At 51.0% G+C, this 23,287-nt stretch overlaps 1 protein-coding gene and 1 long non-coding RNA gene across 5 annotated transcripts; one reads left to right on the forward strand and one right to left on the reverse strand.

Moving 5' to 3' along the window:
* Positions 1 to 787: 787 nt before the first annotated feature.
* Positions 788 to 3,134, reverse strand: LOC113606406 (uncharacterized). Of its 3 annotated transcripts, XR_003427530.1 has the most exons (4): positions 2,775 to 3,132; positions 2,392 to 2,683; positions 1,415 to 2,265; positions 788 to 1,008 (listed from the first exon to the last, which is right to left on the reverse strand). It is a non-coding gene; the product is annotated as an uncharacterized LOC113606406 (long non-coding RNA). The 3 variants fall into 3 exon arrangements; XR_003427529.1 differs by having other exon boundaries at positions 1,415 to 2,683; positions 2,775 to 3,134; XR_003427528.1 differs by lacking the exon at positions 2,392 to 2,683 and having other exon boundaries at positions 1,415 to 1,577; positions 2,775 to 3,110.
* Positions 3,135 to 5,098: 1,964 nt separating this feature from the next.
* On the forward strand, positions 5,099 to 20,222 carry LOC113606407 (CMRF35-like molecule 8). Of its 2 annotated transcripts, XM_027080562.1 has the most exons (7): positions 5,099 to 5,257; positions 10,299 to 10,628; positions 11,309 to 11,450; positions 13,748 to 13,842; positions 17,706 to 17,743; positions 18,191 to 18,298; positions 19,131 to 20,222. In XM_027080562.1, the coding sequence occupies exons 1-7, from the start codon at positions 5,197 to 5,199 to the stop codon at positions 19,263 to 19,265; spliced, it is 909 nt and encodes a 302-aa protein (XP_026936363.1). In that variant the 5' UTR covers positions 5,099 to 5,196; the 3' UTR covers positions 19,266 to 20,222. The 2 variants fall into 2 exon arrangements, with proteins under 2 accessions (XP_026936363.1, XP_026936362.1); XM_027080561.1 differs by lacking the exon at positions 5,099 to 5,257 and having other exon boundaries at positions 9,864 to 10,628.
* The last annotated feature ends 3,065 nt before the right edge of the window (positions 20,223 to 23,287 follow it).

A 23,287-nucleotide genomic window follows, 5' to 3' on the forward strand; every position in this document is an offset into this window, starting at 1 on the left:
CTTGACACCGGGGTCCCGTGACCAGCCCACACCATGAATTAATATTTTTATAAATCTTGCAGCTGTCTAAAGAATAGTCCAATTTCTTGCTCTGTGTGTGTGTGTGTGTGTGTGTGTGTGTGTGTGTCGCATATCAAAAGCGTTGATTTGTTAAATGCTGTCATTTTCATTAATCCTTTTTTGGAATCTCTTCTTTGGGTAGAGTACTAAGAGACTCAGAAAACAGAAGTGGGCTAGACCTCTCGGGTCTCAGGGCAGCACAGGAAAACAGAACGATGAAGGGAACACACAGGACTCAGGGCAAGGTGAATCAGCACTTCTGCTCTCTCTTTCCTAACAGGCAGCACGTATAATACTCGACCTGCTGCCTTGGAACACGAATGCAGAGACGGGCTTTTCTATAGTTAGTGCTCCCCTATAATGAAGTGCTGTTAACGCTTGGCCTGCCTGCAGTGGTCCTTTGAAACACACACATTCTACCAGCTTCTGGAAATGTCTGCGAGAAGGTCGCTGTGGTGTGAGACAGATGAGCAGTGGGGTCAGGATGGTTACAGGGGTGCTGGGGGTGGGAAGGAAGCTTCTGACCTTCCTGAGGCCTTGGGAGCTGGGGTCCTCTTCCGCGTGAAACTCACACGTTCAAGCCCAAGGCCAAGCGTGACCCTCAAGGTCAAATATTAGAAGTTTTTTAATGGACCACCTGCTGTTTCAAGCCCCCCTACTCTTCCTCAGCACAGGGGCAAGGGCCGCCAGGGACAGTTTTGTTTTTGCCTGGGGCGGCCCTTGGGAAGAAGGAGGAAGCAGAAGGTGGTGGTGGTGATGGGGAGGCAGGAGGGGGATGGGTACTCCCTGGCAAGGTCATCAGTTTGGTTCCCGTGGCCTCATCATCCTGTTCACCATTATGCTCCTGGGTCAGCAGTTTGGGCAGCTTCCACTGCCTTCTCGAAGCCATTCTTTCCCTGTCCTGCCCTGCCCTGTGCAGTCACCACCCTTTGAGTCATGGGTCATGGTCTGGTGGACAGAAGTTTGGGGATTACTATGGACAGACGTGGGTTCTTACAAGTAAGTTATCTCATCTTTCTGGGTTGTGAGGAGTAGAAGTGAACACATGTGCATGACGTGTGTTGAGGAAACAGGAGAGTAAGTGATGGACCAGCCCGTTCACGTCTCTGATCTCATTTTAAGCCTACCGTGAAGGGGGCAGGGCGAGGAGTAGTGTTCCCATTTCACAGAAGGGGAAACTGACTGAACAGGGATACCCAAAAAGCCAGAATGCAGCTCAGGGCCGGGACACAAAGGCTGGACCGTCCCCACTGTCCTGTCCCCATTGTCACAGTCAGGGGTCCCCCGGAGGCCGGCTCCCCTCACCCACCCCACACTTTCAGTCCTGCTCCCTGGAGAGATCTCAGATTATTACCTGTGATTCAGCAGAGACGCTGGAAGCCAGCGCTGAGAGAAGGCTGCCCCCTTAGACCCCTGTCCCTCTGTGCATCCCTGGGCAGCTGGGAGGGGGCTGTTTGTCCATGGCGCTGCTGGTGCTTTTCCTTCCAGATGTGCAGACCACTGGCCTCTGCTTGAACCTAGTTTGAGAGGTGACTTAGGTGAAGTGCACGTCTTACATGCTCGGTTGGATGGATTTAACACGCTCGCACCATTTTAAGTTCTATCCCTTTCTTCTCCCTGGGGGTGGAGTTTGGCAAGAGGATGAGAGAGAGACATTGGTGCCCTGGCCTTCTCTGGATTGATCTCCAGTCCGGTTTCCCTTCCCCAGGACGTGCGGTGGGCATGTGAGCATGGGGCGATGGGGGCCCCGTGTGGTCCCTGCTTTCATGAGGTCTCACAGTCTTTCCATGAAAAGGAGGGCACGCGGTGACACCTGGTCATAGGTGATCAAATACAGAAAGAGACATTGCAGGGCACGGAGGTGAAGGAGGGGGCTCAGAGAGGCCAGAGGAAGGAGGGGGTCTTCTGAGAAGATGGCTGAGTATGGCTGTGAAAGGGTGAGTGGCAGGCATGGCGGAGGCTGAGGATGAAGGAATGGCCTTGGGGAGCCGTCCACGCCCCTGCCGCTGTGGGCGCCCCATCCCTGTGATGACCCTGAGGACCTCATGACCATCTCTTCTGCAGCGGAGCCGGGGGCAGCCCCAGGGGGACGCCACCCCACCCCCCGACCACGGCTGCCCGGTGAGCTCTGCAGGTCCCCGGTGCACCGGCTCTCGACCCCGGCTCCTCCTCGAGGGTGGAGACATTCCCTCCAGGTCCAGGTACCTGCGAGGAAGGACAGGGTCTGTGTAGAGCAGGGGCTCTGTGGACAGGAAACCTGGAGGATCCCTCCAAGGGGGGATCAGTGAGGGGTCTCAGGCCCCTGGCTGGCACTGCCAGCCCTCTGCTCACCCACAGCTTCCTCTTCCTCTCCGTCTCAACCACTGCACGTCCAGACCCAAGCAGAACAGCATGGTACGGCCGTCACGCTGGCTGTGGATGGTAGCCCTGGGACTGTGGGATGCCCCGGAACATGGGCTGCTCAAGCCACTTTGGCCCCCAGAGGGTCAGGCCACACTGGGGTAGTTTCCCTAGAGAAGGGCAGGAGGGCGAGGCATGGGCGGTCCCGGGGAGCCCCCCAGAGAGGCAGGTCAGGCCAGGCGGGAGCTTCGGGGTCAGGCCGCGGACGCTGGACTCACCCAGGCTGTGGCGGAAGGGAAACTAGATGCCCCCAATCCTCCATCCGTCCCTCCCCGCTGCCCCGCCCCTGACTGCTTCTCATTTGGAGTCCATACCTTTGCCCTATGCATCTTGCAGTGATGAAACTCCGAGCGGGTGTGTTCCACCACCATGCAAGCACTTGGAGAGTAGCAGGTGCTCAGCGGACACGGCGGGCCCCTCCCGCCATCGCCCACTAGCCCAGCTGTCAGGCTCCCCTTCTCACCACCAGCCACAGGCACCCGCTTCATCCTGCTTCTCAGCCCAGCCTCTTGGCCACAGTCGACCCACTGCAGCGGGTAAGACACTGTGGGTGAGACACTCCCTCCCTGAAGCCCCCCTGGCTTTCCTTCAAGCTCAGGAGGAAGAAGAGGCAGAGCTGACGGGGAGCTGCTGACCTTCCTGGGGCGGCGGCTCTTAGATCGTGCTGCTGCGCGAGGGAGGTTCCGCTGAGCAGCCCCACCCCTCAATCTTTTCTGGCGCCTCCTTACCGTTCTCGGGGCTCAATGCTGCTGCCGCCAGTCTGCCCAGGGAGCCCCCATCCATCACCACGTCACCCTTGCCCGCTGGTCTCTGAGCATGTTCATCCACACGGGGAACAGGACCCCAAGCTTGGTGAGAGGCTCTGTGGTTGCAGGGCCTCCCTCCCCCCACCCCGAGAAAGAGGGTTCAAGCCCGCAGCTGGCAGGTTTCATCTTCCCCCACCTCGTGTGCACTAATGGTCACCAGGGAGCAGTGCGGCAAGTGCCACTTTCTTAATTTTCTGATGTCATGCGGTAAATTTACATCATTCTATTTCTTGCTGGGGCTCGTGGACAGGTTAGGGCGACCAGGAGGCTGTGGCGGGGATCAATTCCTCTGGCCCTTTCCTCTTTGCCGTAGTTCAAGTGTTTCTCTATCTTTTCTTTCTAAAGACAAGTGCACCCCGTGGACTCTTTGTAAAGCATATGTCTCCCTAACAAATCCTATTTTCCTATCGCCTTTCATTGGAGGACAGACTTATTCCGTCGGGAAAAAAACCTGGCTTGAGGATACCATTACCCCATATTCAGGTATTTTTATAATTATGATACTATTTACTCCCTCAAATTAGCTATTATTATTATTTTTAAAAATAAGTTTATTTATTTCATTTATTTATTTTTGGCTGCACTGGGTCTTCGTTGCTGCACGCAGGCTTTCTCTAGCTGCAGCGAGCCGGGGCTACTCTTCGTTGCGGTGTGCGGGCTTCTCAATGCGGCGGCTTCTCTTGTTGCAGAGCACGGGCTCTAGGCGCATGGGCTTCAGTAGTTGTGGCTCACAGACTCTAGAGCGCAGGCTCAGTAGTTGTGGCGAACGGGCTTAGTTGCTCCGCGGCATGTGGGATCTTCCCGGACCGGGGCGCGAACCCGTGTCCCTGCATTGGCAGGCGGATTCTTAACCGCTGCGCCACCAGGGAAGCCCCTAGCTATTATTATTAACATTTTACAGGAGTCACAGGTTTTGGTCAAGGTCACGCCAGCGGTACGTGGACAAGCCACAGCCTAGCTTCCTGCTTCTTCTCAGTCCGGTGCATCTGCCCCTTAACCTTGACATTCAAGACCTTGGCAATGACTTTGGTGGTTGAACTGAAAGATATACATTTCTGGAAACTTTGGAGCCAGAGCAGGAAGGGAAGGGCATTCTAGGGACTCCGGACTGCGGCATTCGGAGTTGCTATCTGCAAGCCCTCAGGTGACACATTAGCCCTCCTCACGCGTTAGGACTAGTTTCCTACGCTCGTGTGGCCATTCTGTGCGAGCTGGGGGCACTTGTCACGAGGAATATGTGTGTGTATATTTAGAGTCTGAGATCCCCGAAGGAGGGGTCCCTGCAGGCTTGCTGAGACCTGCTCTGTACTCAGCCCTGAGCTGGGTCCAGTGGGAACTGCATGGGAAGGAAGGTCACAGCCCTAGTACCTTCAGGCCAAGTGGAGGACATGTGTCCAAGACGAGCAATCATTCAGGGACTCTGGGGTCATCGTGCCAACTTGGAGGTCCAGGCCTTGAGCCGGGGGTGTTCCTGGAAGTGCTGGTCCCCAGGGCAGTCGCTCTGTGGGTGCTGTCCAGGGCCCTTGCTCCTCCCCCAGGGCGCTCACCCTGACCACCCCAACTACGGGGAAACTGAGGGAGTTACTGGCTGGATTAGGAGGGACCTTGACACTGTGGTTTGGGGGGTGGGAGGGAAGAGGAGGTGAGCTGTGGGACTGGGGAGGGTCTCCTTACCGGAAATACGTACAGAACCTGTAACACGGCCGGGGTGTCTCAGGCCCCGGCGGTCGCCTTGCTCCCTCAGCGAAGACCTCCATCTTTTCAGAGCTCCGGGAACAGAACTGAAAAGAAGCTGAACGAGGAAGCAGCGAAGCACGAAGAAAAGCAGAAGTGGGAACCTGGAGGCCTGACACTCCTCCTCGAGGGGGGACTGAAGCCTTGGGGCCAGCTGTGGCCTGGCGCTGTTGCACACGACATCTGTGCTGGAGAGATGGCCTGGTGGTCCCAGGCCACGTGGCTGACCCCGGCTCTGCTGCTTCTCTGGGTCCCAGGTGAGGGGCTGCAGTGGGGTGGGAGGCGGGCAGCGGGAGGAGGGAGGGTGCGAGGGCGAGAGCTGCAGGAGAGGGGTCAGGAGACTCAGGATGGGACGCCCTCTGTCCACCGCATAAGACACGGAGGGGTAGGGCTGAGGGTCTGTCTCCCCTTCTGCAACCATCTGGCCTTAGATGAGCCACAGTGGGGCAAAGATGTGGGCCCGGAGGAGAGGCTTTGCAGGAGGTTTGGGGATGAATTATTACACACCAGAGTGAGTGGCAGAGTGACCACCAAGCGCACCCAGGGACGTGTTTATTGTCAGGAGGCGCCCTGTGGTTCACGGGTCCCAGGGGGTGGAGGAAGTTTGGGGACCGGGCAGGGGCAGGCCTTGGTCTCAGGGTCATGGAGGTGAATGACTGTCCAGGGCGGCTCGAGGGGCAGGGGCCTGAGGACTAGGGGGCCGTGGTCTCCAAGGAAGGGAGATGGGACTCCCATCCCATGGGGAGAGTGGGGCAGAGCAGCTGTGGGACAGAAGGGAGAGGTTTGCTCCGGGCAGAAGAGGGTGTCCTTGCACTTATTCCTCTCCTAAGCCTCCAGGAGCTCTCAGGGCTCTCCTCAGGTTGCTCCTGCAGTCTTGCTAGGTTTATTCCCGGCATTTTTAATTTGGGGGTCGTTTTGCTTATAAATTGATGTTTTCTTCAATTCTATTTGCCAACTAGTTGTCGATAGGAAAGCTGTGAGTTTTTGTGTATTAATTTTGAAACTGGTCATCCTCTCACCACTCATTTTTTTAAAATATTTATTTATTTGGTTGTGCTGTGTCTTAGTTGCGGCTGGTGGGCTCCTTAGTTGCGGTGACCGGCTCCTTAGTTGCGGCACGCAAACTCTTAGTTGCGACACGCAAACTCTTAGCTGCGACATACATGTGGGATCTAGTTCCCTGATCAGGGATCAAACCTGGGCCCTCTGCATTGGGAGTGGGGAGTCTTAACTTCCCCACCAGGGAAGTCCCACCACTCATTCTTCTACTGACCCTCTAAGGTGTTCACGGGATCTGCCTGCATGGAGGGTTCGCTGTTTCTCTGGTTTCCTCTCTCATTGATCACGGGCTGGTTTGGCCAGAATGATGCCCAGGAGAGAGGCAGCAGCAGTCATGCCTGCCTTGTCCCTGACTGGGCTGGTGTCCAGAGTTTCCGTTAAGTGTAAAGAAGGCATCCCCTGTGTTCTTAAAAACAGCAGCATCAGGTGTCGCTCGCCTTTCCATTTTCTATAGAGATGACGACAGGCCACGCCTTATCGTGCTCCATCGATACCGCGGGGGTCTTCTGGTTTGTTTTGGCGTGTTTATTTGTATTATTTTTACAAATTGAATGTTTGTGGCAAAACCTGCATCAAGCAAGTCTATTGGCTCCATTTTTCCAACAGCTTTCGCCCACTACGTGTCTCTGTCCCATTTTGGTAATTCTTGCAATATTTCAAACCCTCCACCAGCAAAAAAGATGACAAGTCACTGAAGGCTCAGATAATGGGGAGCATTTTTTAGCGAAGTATTTCTTAATTAAGGCATGTACATTGTTTTTTTTGTTTTTTTTTTGCAGTACGCGGGCCTCTCAGTGCTGTGGCCTCTCCCGTTGCGGAGCACAGGCTCCGGACGCGCAGGCTCAGCGGCCATGGCTCACGGGCCCAGCCGCTCCACGGCACGTGGGATCTTCCCGGACCGGGGCACGAACCCACGTCCCGCGCATCGGCGGGCGGACTCTCAACCACTGCGCCACCAGGGAAGCCCTGTACATTGTTTTTTTAAGACATAATATTATTGCACACTAACTAGACCATAGTATAGTGTAAACATAACTTTTATAAACCAAAAACTTCACGTGACTTGTTTTATTGTGATACTCACTTTACTATGGTGGTCTGGAACCAAACCTGCAATATTGTCTAAGTATGCCTGTACTTTTTTCTCCTTTGAACTATTCAAGCGGCGAATTATATTAAGATATTTGGCTGGATTTTAGTCTTGATGTATTATACGGACTTCATGATAAGAATTAGGGAGGTTTCCCTGTTTCTTTATCCTCTGCAAATGTTTAAATAAAATTGAGATTGTTTGGTCCTTGAAGGTTTTGAGAGAACTAACTTGTGAAACTGTCTGGGTTTCGCTCCTCTTTTTTTGGAAAGGAAAGAAAAAGGAACTTCTTTTTTTTTTCTTTCCCCCCAGCTTTACTGAGGTATAATTAACAAATAAAGCTTGTGTATATTTATGGTGTATAATCACGGTGATGTTTTGATACCCATATACACTGTGAAATAATTACATCACCTCACATAGTTATCATTGGGAAAGGACCCCTTGATAACACTTACCAGTATTGGTCTACATTAAAAATAATCTTTTCTGGGCTAATACTGGTGATTTATACTTTCCTAGAAAATCACCAGTTTTGCCCAAGTTTACAAGTGTTTTTGTAGAGACTTGCAAATTACCCCGGGCTATTTTCTTTTTAATTGTGTATGCGTGACTTCTCCTTTTTTTTTGATCTAGCTACTCACAAGAATGTCTATTTTGTTGTTTGTTTCTCCCAAACGAAAAATCAGCTTTTCAGTGTACGTACTGGTTCCATGGTTTTCCTCTTCCTAATTCACTAACTTCTGCTCTGGCTTTACTCTTTTCTCCTGGGTTGTGTGCGTAGGCATGTGTTCCTCTCTCGACTTCTTGCGCCGGATGATTCACTCGTTTATCTGGGATCTAGTGGGATGAGACTTTGCACTTCTAAAGTAAAACATTAGGACAAAAAGGAGCATCCTGTTAGAAGAGATAGAGACAGATAGACAGACAGACAGAGAGGGACAGACAGATAGGGAGAGAGAGACAATGAGAGACAGAGACAGAGACCCACAGAGAGACAGAGAAACAGACAGAGACAGAAAAAAAGAGACAGTGAGAGAGACAGATGGAGAGAGAGGAGGACAGACAGAGAGACAGAGACACAGGGAGAGAAACAAAGAGAGACGGAGAGGTAGAGCAAAGGGAAAGTAGACCCTGGAGACAGAGGGTTGGGTACTGTGGGTGGGGGTGATGGGGTGACCCAGACCAGGGAGGGGAGCTGAGAGCCAGGCAGAGAAAGGTGACAATTTACAGTCAAGGAGAGGCAGGGAATCAAGTCTGGATGTGGGGCCAGAGGCAGCATCTTACGTGAAGGAAGGGCTGGGAGAGACATTTATCTTTTAAGCACTTGGTATGTGTCAGTTTTACTGATTTTTGTTTCTCTAGAAAATCACACATTCATCCAGATTTACACATTTATCTGTAGAGAATTTCTGCAAAGGACCGTCTCTGATTCTTTTAATTTTCTCTGTCTCTGTGATTATTTTATCTTTTCGTGTCTTCCTTCAGCTGGACAGAGGATTATCTATTTTTATTAGATTGAATTTTCTGAAATTCCTTTTTTCTTCGTCAAAAATAGTAGAATGTCAGCAATTTCATATGGTTCAACCTAATATTATTTGCCAGGCATTTTACACCCATTATCTCATTCAACACCCCCAAATGTCACGTGAGGCTTACCGATCATCCCCACATAGCAGATTAGGCATCTGAAGCTCAGAGAGGTTAAGTTACTTGCCACCAGAACACACAGCAGATATGTCATAGTACCGACAAAACCCAGGTTCTTCTGCTGCCCTTTCCACTTCACCGTGGCCATGGCTGCAGAAAATCTCAGGAAACGTCACACCTGTGACGGGGCTAGGAAAGGTTTCTCTGAAGGGCGTCTGCCACCCAGGCCAAGAGAGGACGTCCTGATGGGCACCCGGGAGTGGGAGGATGGGAGTTTGCAGTCAGCTTTGGACACCTGTGGACTGAGAGCTGCATGGGGTGGGAGAGGTGCTCACACCCAAGTGTTTGTTGAGGGCCTACTATGTGTCGGGCACTCGTAGACATTGAAGATATAAGAAGGAGGCCCCTGGAGTTTACATTCCAGCGTCTTCATGTGATTTAAGAACCTGAAAAAGCAAGTGAAATTAAAGAGTTCTAACTCTAGCGAAAGAGAGCAAGCCACCCCTCCCCCACCACTCTGGGGGCCTGATCACAGAATTACAGGGGTGTGAGGAGTGGTACCCAGAAGCATCAGGGAGGGGGGCGTGTCCTCGGCTTGGTGGCTAGCATTAACGTCACGTGCATCGTCTTCGTCCCCCAACTCCCCTTAGCTGAGGACTCTCTGGGAAAATGGCAGACATAAAATCTTACAAACAAACCATGAGGTTCCAAAAAAAAGAACAAACGAACACTAGCTTCCCTTGAAAATTAAGTCTACAGGAGCTGCGCAAACGGAAGTAAGACCCAGGATGAAATGAAGGCTTTCATCAGTAAACTTTCTGTGTGTGTGAAGGATTTTTTTTTTTTTTTTTTTTTTGCGGTACGCGGGCCTCACTGTTGCGGCCTCTCCCGCTGCGGGCCACAGGCTCCGGACGCGCAGGCTCAGCGGCCATGGCTCACGGGCCCAGCCGCTCCGCGGCATGTGGGATCCTCCCGGACTGGGGCACGAACCCGCGTCCCCTGCATCGGCAGGCGGACTCTCAACCACTGCGCCACCAGGGAAACCCGGTGTTTTTTTTAATCCACAAAGTTTACCAAGTGTATCCAGTCTTCTTTTGTGAAATATTTAGCAGCCCTTTCTTGGCCTTGGTATATATTCCCTCGGTGGGAACAGATTGCTGTGAGCGCTTCCTCAGGTTACCGAGCTGCTCAGGCCTCAGGGCGAGATGCTGTCCCTCAGGAAGAGCCGGGTGCTTGCAGGCGAGCTCTTATTGTCCAGATAAGTTCGGAAGTGGGAGGTGTCTGGTTGGTGAGGGGTGGGAAGGGCAGAGGAAAGGAGATTGGGATCTGGAGGAAGGAGCTGCTGTGATCAAATCTTAGGGGTGACAGCGTGGACGGGGGAGGACTCTCTGGCTGGTGGGAGGTGGCTGGCATGAGATGGGGGAACACTGGGGGTGACCCCAGCGCGCCCCTGACCCAAGCCCACCTAGTGAACAGCCAGACTCGGTTGTGTTTTCCAGGCTGTTTGTCCCTGTGGGGCCCCAGCAGAGTGACAGGCGTCGTGGGGGGATCCCTGAGCGTGGAGTGTCGGTACACGGAGCAATACAAAGACAATAGCAAATACTGGTGCAAAGCCCCATGTTTGTTACCGTGGAAGACTGTGGAGACCAAAGAGCCAGAGAGAGAAGTGGTGCGGGGCCACGTGTCCATCAGGGACCATCCTGCAAACCTCACCTTCACAGTGACCTTGGAGAGCCTCAGAGAGGACCAAGCAGGAAAGTACGAGTGTGGGATCACGGTCCCATTTTCATTTGATCCCACCGTCCAGGTTGTGGTGTCTGTGTTGCCAGGTGAGCCGTGCACACCCCTTCCCCCTGTACCAGCAACAGGGTTACCTGAAGAGTGTCAGGTCGGATTCGCCAAGGCAGAAATCTGATCAGAGACAAAACTGTGTGTGTGTGTGTGTGTGTGTGTGTGTGTGTGAGAGAGAGAGAGAGAGACACGGAGAGAGTCAGGGCGCTGGCCCCTCTCCTCAGTCTTGAGCGATGGGAAGGTGCCTGTCAGGGAAAGGGGAGGCTGAGAGAGTGAGTGTGCAAAGGAGAGAGGAGGGCGTGCTGGGGGCAGCCCCACAGAAGGTGGGGAGCTGAGTGGAGAGGGGGTGGTGGCCGGGTGCCCAGTGCAGTGGGGGTGCTAACAAGATCTGCAGTCCAAACAGCCGTCTCTGGCAGGCAGCGTGTGGCTGTGACTTGGGGTGGGGGGAGAACGAGCCTGGGAGTGGGAGTGACTGTGGGCCCTCCAGAGGACCCTGACCTCATCAGCAGGATGGAATCGGGGCTGTTGGGGACCTGTGTCCTGTTAGGAAATGCTCACTCAGCCCCGGGAGGGTCCTGGCGAGACTTTGGCTGCAGGGTCCTCCATCCTGCCCTCTTCCTGAGTGAGCATTTCGTGTGAAATCAAACAAAGAAGGTATTGGCGAGTGGTGGGAGAGTCAGAGAGCATTCCCTGGGTCTAATTTGTGTTTCTGCACCAGCATCAGTGCCAACCCACCCTACTGCTGTGGCCAAGTCCTCGACAATCACAATCAGTATTTCAACAATGTCATTCACCGCCCTGGCCATGGCGAGTCCCACCTACAGTGCCAGCAACGAGGAGGAAGCCATGCAGGGGTGGGGGTAAGGCACCTGAGTCCCCATGTCTTGGAGGTGGGCTTCCTCTTGTCCATCTGGGGCCGGGAACCCCATCGCTTTGGCTGGGGACCTCTGGCTCTCTTTGCATCCAGGCTGGAAGCCGGTCTGCATCTCTAGCTTGGGTTGTAGGGGTCAGGGTGAACCTGCCTTGGGCTCTGAGAGAGGGCTCAGGCCGGGCAGAAGCTGGGGGGTGGCTGGAGGGAAAGTAAATTTTTTTTTTTTTTTTTGCGGTACGCGGGCCTCTCACTGTTGTGGCCTCTCCCGTTGCGGAGCACAGGCTCCGGACGCGCAGGCTCAGCGGCCATGGCTCACGGGCCCAGCCGCTCCGCGGCATGTGGGATCCTCCCGGACCGGGGCACGAACCCGTGTCCCCTGCAACGGCAGGCGGACTCCCAACCACTGCGCCACCAGGGAAGCCCGGAAAGTAAATTTAATGAGAGCTGATGATATCCTACCAGGCACGTACTGAATGCCTCACATGAATGTTCTCATTTGTTACTCACAACCTTTACCATTATTACCCTCATTGTACAGACCAGTACACCAAGGCTCTGAGAGGTTAAGTGATTGGCTGGGTCCTGCAGCCACAGAGGCAGGCTAGGCTCCCAAGCCAAGTTTGTGAGATTCCAAAGTCTTAGATTCTTTCTTCTAAATTCGTGATTCTCGATCCTTTTTTTTGGGGGGGGGGAGGCCAAAAACCCCAGGAGAATCTGACAACATTTATAGATTCTCTCCCCAGAAAATACATACTGTCAGAAACCATTTCTGGGGTTCACAGACTCTCTATTCTGACACCACCTGGTGCCCTGCAAGGTGATTCCGGCACTGACCACCTGGAATTAGCACAGACCCCAGCGTCCCATGAGACTCCCTAGGCTCAGTGCCATAAGACGGCCTGACCTCACAAATGCCGGAGCACTTTGGGGATTCCCCAGGTCATCACATTTCTGATCAATTGGATACAAATTTGGGGGTTCCCCTGGGAAGTGCTGTACTTACAGTTTTATCATAAAGGGTAAATGTCAGGACCAGCCAATGGAGAGACACCCAGGGCGAGGTCTGGGAGGATCCGGAATGCCGAGTTTCCGTGCCCTTTCCCAGTGGAGTCAGGGGGCATCACCCTCCCAGGACACTGATGTGTTCACCAGCCAGGAAGTTCCTCCATGCCTTCGTGTTCATCGTTTTTATTTGGGTTTCATGACACAGGCCTGACTGATTGAATCATTTTCCACATGACTGACCTAGATCCCCAGCCCCCCTTCACTTCCCTGAAGGTCAGGCTGGCTCCGAGCCCCAAATCTCTGATTACGTGGTGACCAGCTTCCATCCTGGGTCATGCCATCTCTCAGCAAGAACTCAGGCAGATCTAAGGGGCTCGTGAATAACAAATGTACTCCTATTACTAGGAAAATCCCAAGGATTTAGAGTCTTCCTTCCAGGAGCCAGGGGCAAAGGCCAGTCAGGTTCTTTATTACATGACACCCCCAAGGCCCCTCCACTGGCTTCCTGACAACCCAAGTGACAATCCTAATAACAGGCGAGGTGAAATTCAGCCCCCAAATATGCCACTTCCAGAAGCTGGCTCTGCAGATGCACGCCTGGGGGACAGAGCTGGGTTTTGTATGGCTGAAGCCTATGCAATTTACAGGGGGCAGGGAAGTGCATCTTTAAGAAAAAGACTAGAACGTTACGGATGCAAACTAGACATTAAAGAAGGGGCCCGAGCAAGTGAGGGACCAGAAACCCCAAGTTATGTCAGCGTCCCAGGAACTCAGCTGCTGCTTGGCCAAGTGTGAAATGGTATAGTTACAAGGTGAGTTTTTGCAGCCATGTTTGTAATTGCAATAGACTGGGAGAAATGCCCATAGAGAGGGAAGAGTTAAATAATTTATGGTCCGTCCATGCAATGGAATACTATGCAGCTGTAAAAAAAACAAAACAAAACAAATCAAACACCCTGAAGGACTTCTTCATGTACTGACATGGAAAGCTCTCCAAGATGCATTGTTAAGTAAAAAAACTAGTGTTTATACCCTGCCTCTTTTGTGTGAAAAAAGGACATATATAAAAATAATGTACATTCGTATTTTCTTGTATCTGAATAAAGGGCCTCTGGAAGGTTCTTAGGTATACCGTGTGTGTGTTGGGGGGGGGGATTTAGGTAGATGAGGGATGTGTAGAAAGGAGACCTTATACCATCTACATTTTTTCAATGGGACCTTATCTATCTATTGAACAAGAGCGGGAAGGCGTGATGCCCACCTCACCCTCTCTCCCCTCAGGCTGCAAGTGCTGCTGGCCTTGTTGGCACTTCTGCTGCTTCTGTTGGGGGGCATCTCACTGCTGGCCTGGAGAATGGTTCAGAGACAGATCAAATGTGAGTGAGTTCCTTACACCTGCCGCCCCGGGGTAGGCAGGACCCACCCACAGCCTCTGGTCTCTGAGGCTCTGTGTCCTGGTTCCCAGAATGGTCCTCAGATGCATCCCCTGAGACCATATATCCCGGGTGACCCTAGAGGGCAGACCCCAGAGGCGGTGTCCTGGCAGATCCAGGCTGTGGGAGACGGCTCCCCGAAAAGAGGCGTTTCCCACAGCGGGGCCTGGGGTGCGTGCTTGTGAAGCAGGGTCCCTCTTCTGTCTAAACCCTTCTGTGACCTCCCACACTCTCCAAAGTCCAGGTCCCCACAGGACACTGAAGGCCCTCTGCAACCTGCCCATCCTTACACTCTGGAAGGCAGCTGTTTCCCAACTTCTTCTGCGTTTGCTCTGGGCGCCTGGGGTGCCCCCCTGCCTCTCTGTGGCTCACTCCTGCTGGGCCCTAAGCACTGCTCTCAGATTTCCTTTCCTCTGGGACTTTTCTTGGCCCCCCAAGAGCAGCTTAGGGGCCCTTTCCGGGTGGACCTCGGTTCTTCCACCACGATAGCCCTTTTCACACCAGATTGTCACACCTGCTTCCATGCCTGCCTGCCCACCAGCCCGTGCGACTCCTTAAGATCAGGGACCCTGACTCGAGAAAGTACAGTATTTGTTGAATGAATGTATTATTTAATATCGTCACGTTGGGCACCCCAGGAAGCTCCAGGCATCTTGTGGTCCAGTCACTCTTCTCTGAGCTCAGATTAAAAGAGAGAACGTAGGGGGCACCCAGCATCCTGTCCAGCGCTCAGTAAGTAGGTGCTCAATAAACAGCTGAGCAAATTTAAATAAACAGAAGAACAGAGGAACCAGTGAAGCTGTGGTCTTGTTGCTGGCTGGAGCCCCAACTGCCACCTGGAGGACAGCCAGTTTCTGCCTGAGACGGAATGTGAGCCCTAAGTTTGCTTACTGTGTTGAGAGTTCTTGACTCCATGCGCACAGGGTTCTGGGGGGATGTTCGTGCGTAGTTACCAATGCTGAGCCTTTCAAGCTTGCTCTGCTCCATAGCTGCAGTGCTAACTGGGAGTTGGTACTTTCTGGGGGCCGGGTGGAGGGGACCCTGCATTACTCTCTCACTTCCAGCATCCCCGTGGGGTTCAGCCTCTCCCCCCAGCACAGCTCAGGCCTTTAGGAGAGAAATCAGCGGATGGAAAGAAAACCACTTCCTCTTCCCCATCTGCTGCTTGCATATCATTTTTGGGAACCCTTCCCCTAAACTTCAACCCATACTGCTTACCACATGGGGATTTTCCCAGCCTGGATTGCCTCAGATCTGTGGGTCCCAGCCATCTCCACGGTGCCCTTTCACCTAAAAAGCACCGCCCCACCCCCACCCCCCCGCTTAAAAAAGGGATGTGTGATCACTGTAGAAAACTGGAAAAGTAAGTAAAGCACAAAGAAGGAAATAAATTCACCCTAATAAATAAAAATGGAAGCTCGCACCACCTAGAGAAAACCAACCACGGGCATTTGAGTCACGTCCTTGCAGTCCCTTTTGCACATCTGACTTCTTAAAATGTTTGCATCATACTGTAGTTCCACTTTTAAACCTTAACATATTGTATGATTTTCCCTGCTAACAATGTTCTTCCGAAAATCCCTGACTCAGAGTTGACTTGTGCGGATGGATCACACCTTGTTACGTGATCTTTGTTTAACAGGAGAAAGGTTTTCTGTTCAAGTAGCCTGACTGTCCCTCCCCTGCTTTGCGTCTCAGCTCCTGTCTCCTGGCTGCATCTGGGGTTGTCTACCCAGTGTCCTTGCCCCTCCCGCCTCAGCCTGATGCCTGCCCTACCGCCCACTCATGGTTTTTCCCCTCAGCCCACTCTTGTTCATTCATTCATTCACTCACACAGCAAAGCTGTTTTGAGGACCTATTGTGCACGAGGGCCTGTACCGGGCTCTTGGGGACACTGTCATGACCAGGGTAGACTGGCTCCACCTTCAGGGTGCTTCCCGTCCAGCTGGCTGCCACCCAACTCTTTCAATGCCAGCTTCCCTCCCCCGGAATGGACTCCCATCCCTTCCTCACCAGCCCCCTTCCTCCTTATCATCAAATCACCCATCTCAGCTGAAGGGACGGAGGGTAGTGGGGCACCCGCCTGCAGCATTTGGAACAAAATGTGTTCATATCTCAGAGCGCCTGGTTGCATGTTCTGCTGAGTCAATTGATGGGGCTTAGCAAACACTTCTGTCATACGTGCCCTTGTGTCTCCTGAAGGTGGGTATCTCACCTTTGACTTTGGGGCTCCCTCCCTGAGGCTGGACAGTGTCTCCCCGCAGCGTTCAGTGGACTGGGCTCTGGAGTTGCCTGGCGGTGCACCTAGACCTATAGGGCATTCTGGCTGTGTGTGCATCACCTGTCCCCATCGGCTCCTGCGGCTCCAGGTTGAAAGGGCCAGGGGTGCACAGGGTTTTGCTCGGAGGCAGGACACCTGCAGAGCCACGCTGCAGGAGCCAGAAACAAAAGGTTGTGTGACCTGAGCTGCGATCCCTCAGAGCTGACAGGGCCTCGTGTCTGGGAGGGACGGACGCCCAGGCCAGGGGTCAGAGCAGATGACCCTTGTGACTTTGTGTAGTTTGATGTGGCTCTAGGTCTCCACAAGAACACTGCCTTTTTCCGTTGCGGAGCGCAGGCTCCGGACGCGCAGGCTCAGTGGCCATGGCTCACGGGCCCAGCCGCTCCGCGGCATGTGGGAACTTCCAGGACTGGGGCACGAACCCGCATCCCCTACATCGGCAGGCGGACTCTCAACCTCTGCGCCACCAGGGAAGCCCAAGGACACTGCCTTTTACTTTATTATTTTATTTAAACAAATTTAGGGCTTTGTTAAAACACAGATAGCTGGACTTCATCCTCAACGTAGATAATTTAGTACATCAGCAGTGGGGCCTGCAGATCTGCATTTTTTTTAATTGCGGTAAAAAAATACGTACCATAATTTTTTTTTTTTTTTTTGGCTGAGTTGGGTATTCGTTGCTGTGTGCGGGCTTTCTCTCGTTGCGGTGAACCGGGGCTACTCTTCTTTGCGGTGCGCCAGCTTCTCACTGCGGTGGCTTCTCTTGCTGCGGAGCACGGGCTCTACGTGTGCAGGCTTCATTAGTTGTGGCTCACGGGCTCTAGTGTGCAGGCTCAGTAGTTGTGGTGCACGGGCTTAGTTACTCCGTGGCATGTGGGATCTTCCCCGACCAGGGCTCGAACCCAGTCCCCTGCATTGGCAGGTGGATTCTTAACCACTGCACCACCAGGGAAGCCCCCTACCATAAAATTTGCCATCTTAACCATTTCTAAGTTTACAGTTCAGCAGTGTTATGTATATTTACATTGTTGCAAAAGAGACTTCTAGAACTTTTTCATCATACAGACACTTCCTTTTAAATGAGTGTCCTTCCTTTCTTGCCTCTCCTACCTGGGAACTTTTTTTGTTTGTTTTTGGCCATGCTACACAGCGTGTGGGATCTTAGTTCCCTAACCGGGGATCGAACCCATGCCACCTGCATTGGAAGCGTGGAGTCCTAACCAGGGGACTGCAGGGGAAGTCCCTGGGGAACATTTTTATGCGTGACTGTTTGGAGAACTACCTTTGTTTGGCCCCTCTCCCCAAGCTGGATCCTTCCTGCTCATTTGTTTATTCATTCATGTCCTCATTGACTAATTCACCCATTCAACAAACCCTTGAGTTCCTACCATGCTACCGGCCTGAAGCAGTAGGTCCCCAGGGCTGAAGTCTCTAGGGAAAGGCCTTCCTCCGGTTGGACCGTAGGGATCCCCATCACTACCTTGCGCTGGGATTCGACCTCCTTTCTCTTCTCTTGTCTCTTTAGCTGGCGAGAATCCAGAACCTCCCCAGAACCCCAGTCAGGTAAGAAAGGCTACTGCAGGAGGAGTGTCTGGGTAGCTGCGGGGAGCGCAGAGGATGTTGGAGGCCTGAACTGTCCCATCAGCCAGTGGAGGTCTGTGTGGATCACACATGGGTGGAGTGAGGTGCTCACCCCAAACAGGAAGAACAACGCCTGGGAGATCTGGTCATTGGGTCATCATGAACTCTAGCCAGTCTCTTCCCACCGCAGGGGAAAGTGGAGTGAGGGAGGGTCCTCCCAGCCCAGCTGTTGACCTGACCATTCACATTCTCCCCTGAGAGGACCAGCGTGTGGGAAGGGGGAGGCCGAGTGGGAAGACTGGGACGCTCAGAGCAGAGAGGGAAAGGGGAGATGATTGCAGAGAAGGAGGGACAGAAGGCCCTCTGGGCTGGACCATGCAGGGGCTCTGTGGACACCCACCAAGCCCTCACACCTCCTGCCCACCCTAGGCTGCTGAGCTGAGCGAACCCTGCTATGAGAATCTAGAGCTGCCGATGTGGCCCCTTCTGGAACAGCCCGTGCGACCCACACAGGAGGAGGTGGAGTACAGCAACTTAGTGAGTGCAAGGGCCCAGCTCCCGTCACAGGGACCCCGGGCGACGATAGAGGCATCACCTAGGGGGGTGGCAGCAAGCAGAGAGGGGAGTGAGGGGATCCACGCTGTTTCTCTAGGACAAGGACACGTAGGACACGGGGCAAGTGTAGATTTTGCCAAAGGTGGTTGTCCTTGTAGCTGGGGGTGAGGGGGTGGGGTGGAGATGAAGGAGCTATTGAAATGGCCGGGGATAATCAATATTCAATAAAGTACAGCATTTATCAGGCACTGACCATGTACCATACACCCAATGTCAAAGACTGCGATTTCGCACTGCTTTGGTCCTATGATCTCTTTGGGATGAACTCTGCTTTTCAGATTTTTATCGATGACCCCCTGTGGGTCAGCCCACAGCCATTGTAAAGTAGAATAATGGAAGAGGTTGCCTCCCAACCCCACCCGGCCCAGGGTCGTAAGCCACCCATTAGTGGAACAGTTTAGGCAGAGCCTGAGGGATCGGTTGTTAGAGAAGTTGAGGGGGAGATTTAAGCATCAGACACGTGGCCCCGAGACTAACAACATCCTTGTTTTTCTAACTTGGTGACTAATGACCTCAAAGTAGACCCCAGGGAATCCCCCGGCTCTGAGGCCTGGGACTTTGTGCTGTGTCTTGACCAGGTCGGGTGGAGCAGGTGGGTGGACAGGATTTTGGAGACCAGCCCTTGCAAGAGAAAGAGGCCAGGACAGTGGGGGAGGGTGGGGCCATCGCCCCCCAGTGGAACCTCTCTAAGGCCCTAAGCTGGGGGTTCCTGCTTCCCCTGCCTCTCCTGAGCCTCTGGTCTCTGTCTCTGCAGGGGCTCCCCAGGGAAAACCTTCACTACACCTCAGTGGTATTTGATTCCCAAAGCCAGGATTCTAAGACGGACGGAATTCCCTCCCAGAAGCCCCAGACGCAGCAGCCAGTGTACAGCGTGGTTAAGAAGACATAAGCTTGTGTCTCCAGCCTTGCCAACTGGAGGGCTGTGTGGGTCACAGGAGGCCCAGGGCTCAGCCCCCACCCACGTCTGCCTCCACCTGCTCCCCTTGATGGTGACCGACAAGGCAGCTGGGCTCCCCAGGACTGTCCCTCTTGTGCCATCAGCCAGGCTGGCTTCATTGAGGATGACCAGGAATGGGGCTCTGGATGGACCTGTGGGAAACCTTCCATCCTACTGGCTCTCAATGCATCCTTCCTGTCTTAGCTCTGTGTGTGGACGGCAGGAGGTCAGCCCCACGTGACTCCAGGAAAAGATGTGGCTCATGTAGGGTGGTACCTTCGAATAGCTTTGTAAATCGCAGCCCCATGGAAATGTCTGGGATTGCTGGCGAGTGGGGAGAACGGATGCAGAGCCAGAAGCATATAAAGGCGCTGCAGGCTGGGTCCCCCTCATCTTACAGACAAGGAGACTAAGACCCAGAGAGAAGAGAGTCTTGCCCGTGGCTCCCGAACTAGTGGCACGTTTCTCTGGACTCTTAGGTTTACTGTTAATATAAGAGATATTAATAAAGTTTAAAGTATCTTAAGAGAGAAGAAAAATTTAAAAGAAAAATCCTTTCTTTTGAAGGCTGAATAGTATTCCATTTATGTATATATCACGTTATGCTTGTCCGTTCATCTGTCAGTAGATACTTGGGGTGCTTCTATGTTTTAGCTCTCGTGAAAAATGCTGTTATGAACATGGTGTACGAGTATCTCTTCGAGACCCTGCTTTCAATTCTTTTGGAAGTGAAATTGCTAAATCATATGATAATCTATTTTTAATTTCTGAGGAACTGCAATACTGTTATCTGCCGCAGATGTACCGTCTTACATTCTCACCAACAGTGCACAAGGGTTTCCAATTTCTCCACATCCTTTTCAACACTTGGTTTTTATTCCTGTTTTTGGTTTGTTTGTTTTTTTAATAGTAGCTATCCTAATGGATGTGAGGTGGTATCTCGTTGCAATTTTGATTTGCATTTCCCGAGTGATTAATGATGTTGAGCACTTTTCATGTGCTTATTGGCCATTTGTATATCTTCTTTGAAGACATGTCTATTCAAGCCTTTTGCCCATTTTCAAATTGATTTTTTTGTAGTTGTTGAGTTTTTGTTGTCTGTGTATCCTGGATGTTAATCCTTGTCAGATACATGATTTGCAAATATTTTCTCTCATTCTGTGGGTTGCCTTTTTACTCTGGTGATGGTGTCTTTAGAGCACAAAACTTTTAAATTTTCATGAAGTCCAATTTGTCCATTTTTTCTTTTGTTGCCTGTGCTTTTTGGGTAATATTCAAGAAATCATTGCCACAGCCATGGTTGTGAAGACTTTGTCACACATTTTCTCCTAAGAGTTTAATGGTTTTAGGCCTGACATTGAGGTCTTTGATCATTTTGAGTCAATTTTGTATATGCTGTTACGTAAGGGACCAACTTAATTCTTTTTTTTTTTTTTTTTTGGTGGTATGCGGGCCTCTCACTGCTGTGGCCTCTCCCGCTGCAGAGCACAGGCTCTGGACGCGCAGGCTCAGCGGCCATGGCTCATGGGCCCAGCCGCTCCGCAGCATGTGTGATCTTCCCGGACCGGGGCACGAACCCGCGTCCCCTGCATCGGCAGGTGGACTCTCAACCACTGCGCCACCAGGGAAGCCCCAACTTAATTCTTTTGCATGTAGATATCCAGTTTTTCCAACACCATTTGTTGAAAAGACTGTCCTTTCTCCATTGAATGGTCTTGACCCCCAAGTCAAAAATCATTTGACTATATATGTGAGGGTTTATTTCTGGACTCTATTTTATTCCATTGGTCTATGTGTTTGACTTTATGCCAGGATCACTCTCTTTTTGAAAATCTATTTATTTATTTATTTATTTTTGGCTGCATAGGGTCTTCGTTGCTGTGCACAGGCTTTCTCTAGTTACAGCGAGTGGGGGCTACTCTTTGCTGCGGTGCGTGGCCTTCCCATTGCAGTGGCTTCTTTTGTTGTGGAGCACGGGCTGTAGGTGCATGGGCTTCAGTAGTTGTGGCACGTGGGCTCAGTAGTTGTGGCTCGCGGGCCCTAGAGCATAGGCTCAGTAGTTGTGGCACACGGGCTTAGTTGCTCCGCGGCATGTGGGATCTTCCCAGACCAGGGCTCGAACCCGTGTTGCCTGCATTGGCAGGCGGATTCTTAACCACTGCACCACCAGGGAGGTCCCCAGGATCACTCTCTTTTAGTTACTGTGGCTTTACAGTGAGTTTGAAACCAGGAAGTGTGAGTCTTTTAATGTTGTTCTTCGTTTTCAAGATTGTATTGGTTATTGGAGGTCCCATGAGATTCCATACGAATTTTAGGATGGGTTTTTCTATTTCTGCAAAAAATGTCATTGGAATTTCGATAGGAATTGCATTGACTCTATAGATCACTTTAGGTAGTATTTTTATCTTAACAACATTAAGTCTTCCAATCCATGAACATGGGATGTGTTTTCATTTATTTACGTCTTCTTTAATTTCTTTCAGCAATGTTTTGTAGTTTTCATTGTACAAGTCTTTCACCTCCTTGCTTAAGTTAATTCCCAAGTATTTTGTTCTTTTTGATGCTATTGTCAATGGAATTGTTTTCATAATTTCCCTTTCAGATTGTTAACTGATAATGTATAGAAATGCAACTGATTTTTGTGTGTTGATTTTGTACCCTGCTACTTTGCCAAATTCATTTATTCATTCTAACAGGGTTTTTTTTTTTTTGTGGAATCTTTTTGGGTTTTCTACATATAAGATCATATCATCAGCAAACAGATAATTTTACTTCTTTCTTCCCAATTTAGATGCCTTCTATTTCTTTTTCTTGCATAATTGCTCTGGCTGGGATTTCCAGCACCATGTTGAATAGAAGAAGCCAAGTGGGCATCCTTAGCTTCTTCTTAATCTTAGAGGAAAAGCCGTCATTCTTTCACAGTTGAGTATGATGTCCACTGTGGGTTTTCTATATATGGCTTTTATAATGTTGAAGTAGTTTCCTTCTATTCCTAGTTTGTTGAGTGTCTTTATCATAAAAGGATGTTGAATTTTGCTAAATGCTTTTTCTGCATCAATTGAAATGATCACATGGGCTTTTCCCTTCACTGTGTTAATATAGTGTACTACGTTGATCAATTTTTATGTTGAATCATCCTTGCATTCCAGGAATAAATCTCACTTGGTCATGGTGTATAATTCTTTTAGTATTTTGCTGAATTCTGCTTGTTAGTATTTTGTTGAGAATTTTTGCATCAGTGTTCATAAGGGAAATTGGTCTTTAGTTTTCTTTTCTTATAGTGTCTGGCTTTGATATCAGAGTGATACTGGCCTCATATAGTGATTCTGGAAGAGTTCCTTTTTTTTCTATTTTTTTGGAAGAGTTTAAGAAGGACTGGTATTAGCGCTTCTTTAAATGTTTGGTGGGATTCACCTGGGAATCCATCTGGTTCTGGGCTTTTCTTTGTGGGGAGGTCTTTGATTACTGATTCAGTCTCCTTATTTTGTTATTAGTCTGTTCAGGCTTTCTATTTCTTCTTGATTCAATCTTGGTAAGTTCTAGAAATTTGCCCATTTTATCTAGGCTGTCTAGTTTGTTGGTGTACAGTTGTTCGTAGTACTCTCATAAACGTTTTTGTTTCTGTGGAATTGGTAGAGATGTCCCCACTTTCCTTTCGAACTTTGGTAATTTCAGTCTTCTGTTTTTCTTAGTCCATCTAGGGAAAGTTTTGTTGATTTTGTTGATCTTTCAAAGAACAAACTTTTGGTTTCGTTGATTTTCTCTCTTTTCCTCTATTCTCTATTTTGTTTAGCTCTGCTCTAATATTTATTATTTCCATCCTTCTGCTAGTTTTGGGTTTATCCTTCTTTTTCCAGTTCCTAAAGTTGTAAAGTTAGGTTTTTTATTTGAGATCTTTGCCCCCCCCCCGTTAATGTAAGCATTTAAATTTCCCACTTAGCACTGCTTTTGTTGTGCCCCATAAGTTTTGGTAG

The sequence above is a fragment of the Aethalodelphis obliquidens genome, unplaced genomic scaffold, assembly GCF_003676395.1.
Source record: "Aethalodelphis obliquidens isolate GAN/ISIS:26980383/991018 unplaced genomic scaffold, ASM367639v1 scaffold44, whole genome shotgun sequence".
Lineage (NCBI taxonomy): Eukaryota > Metazoa > Chordata > Mammalia > Artiodactyla > Delphinidae > Aethalodelphis > Aethalodelphis obliquidens.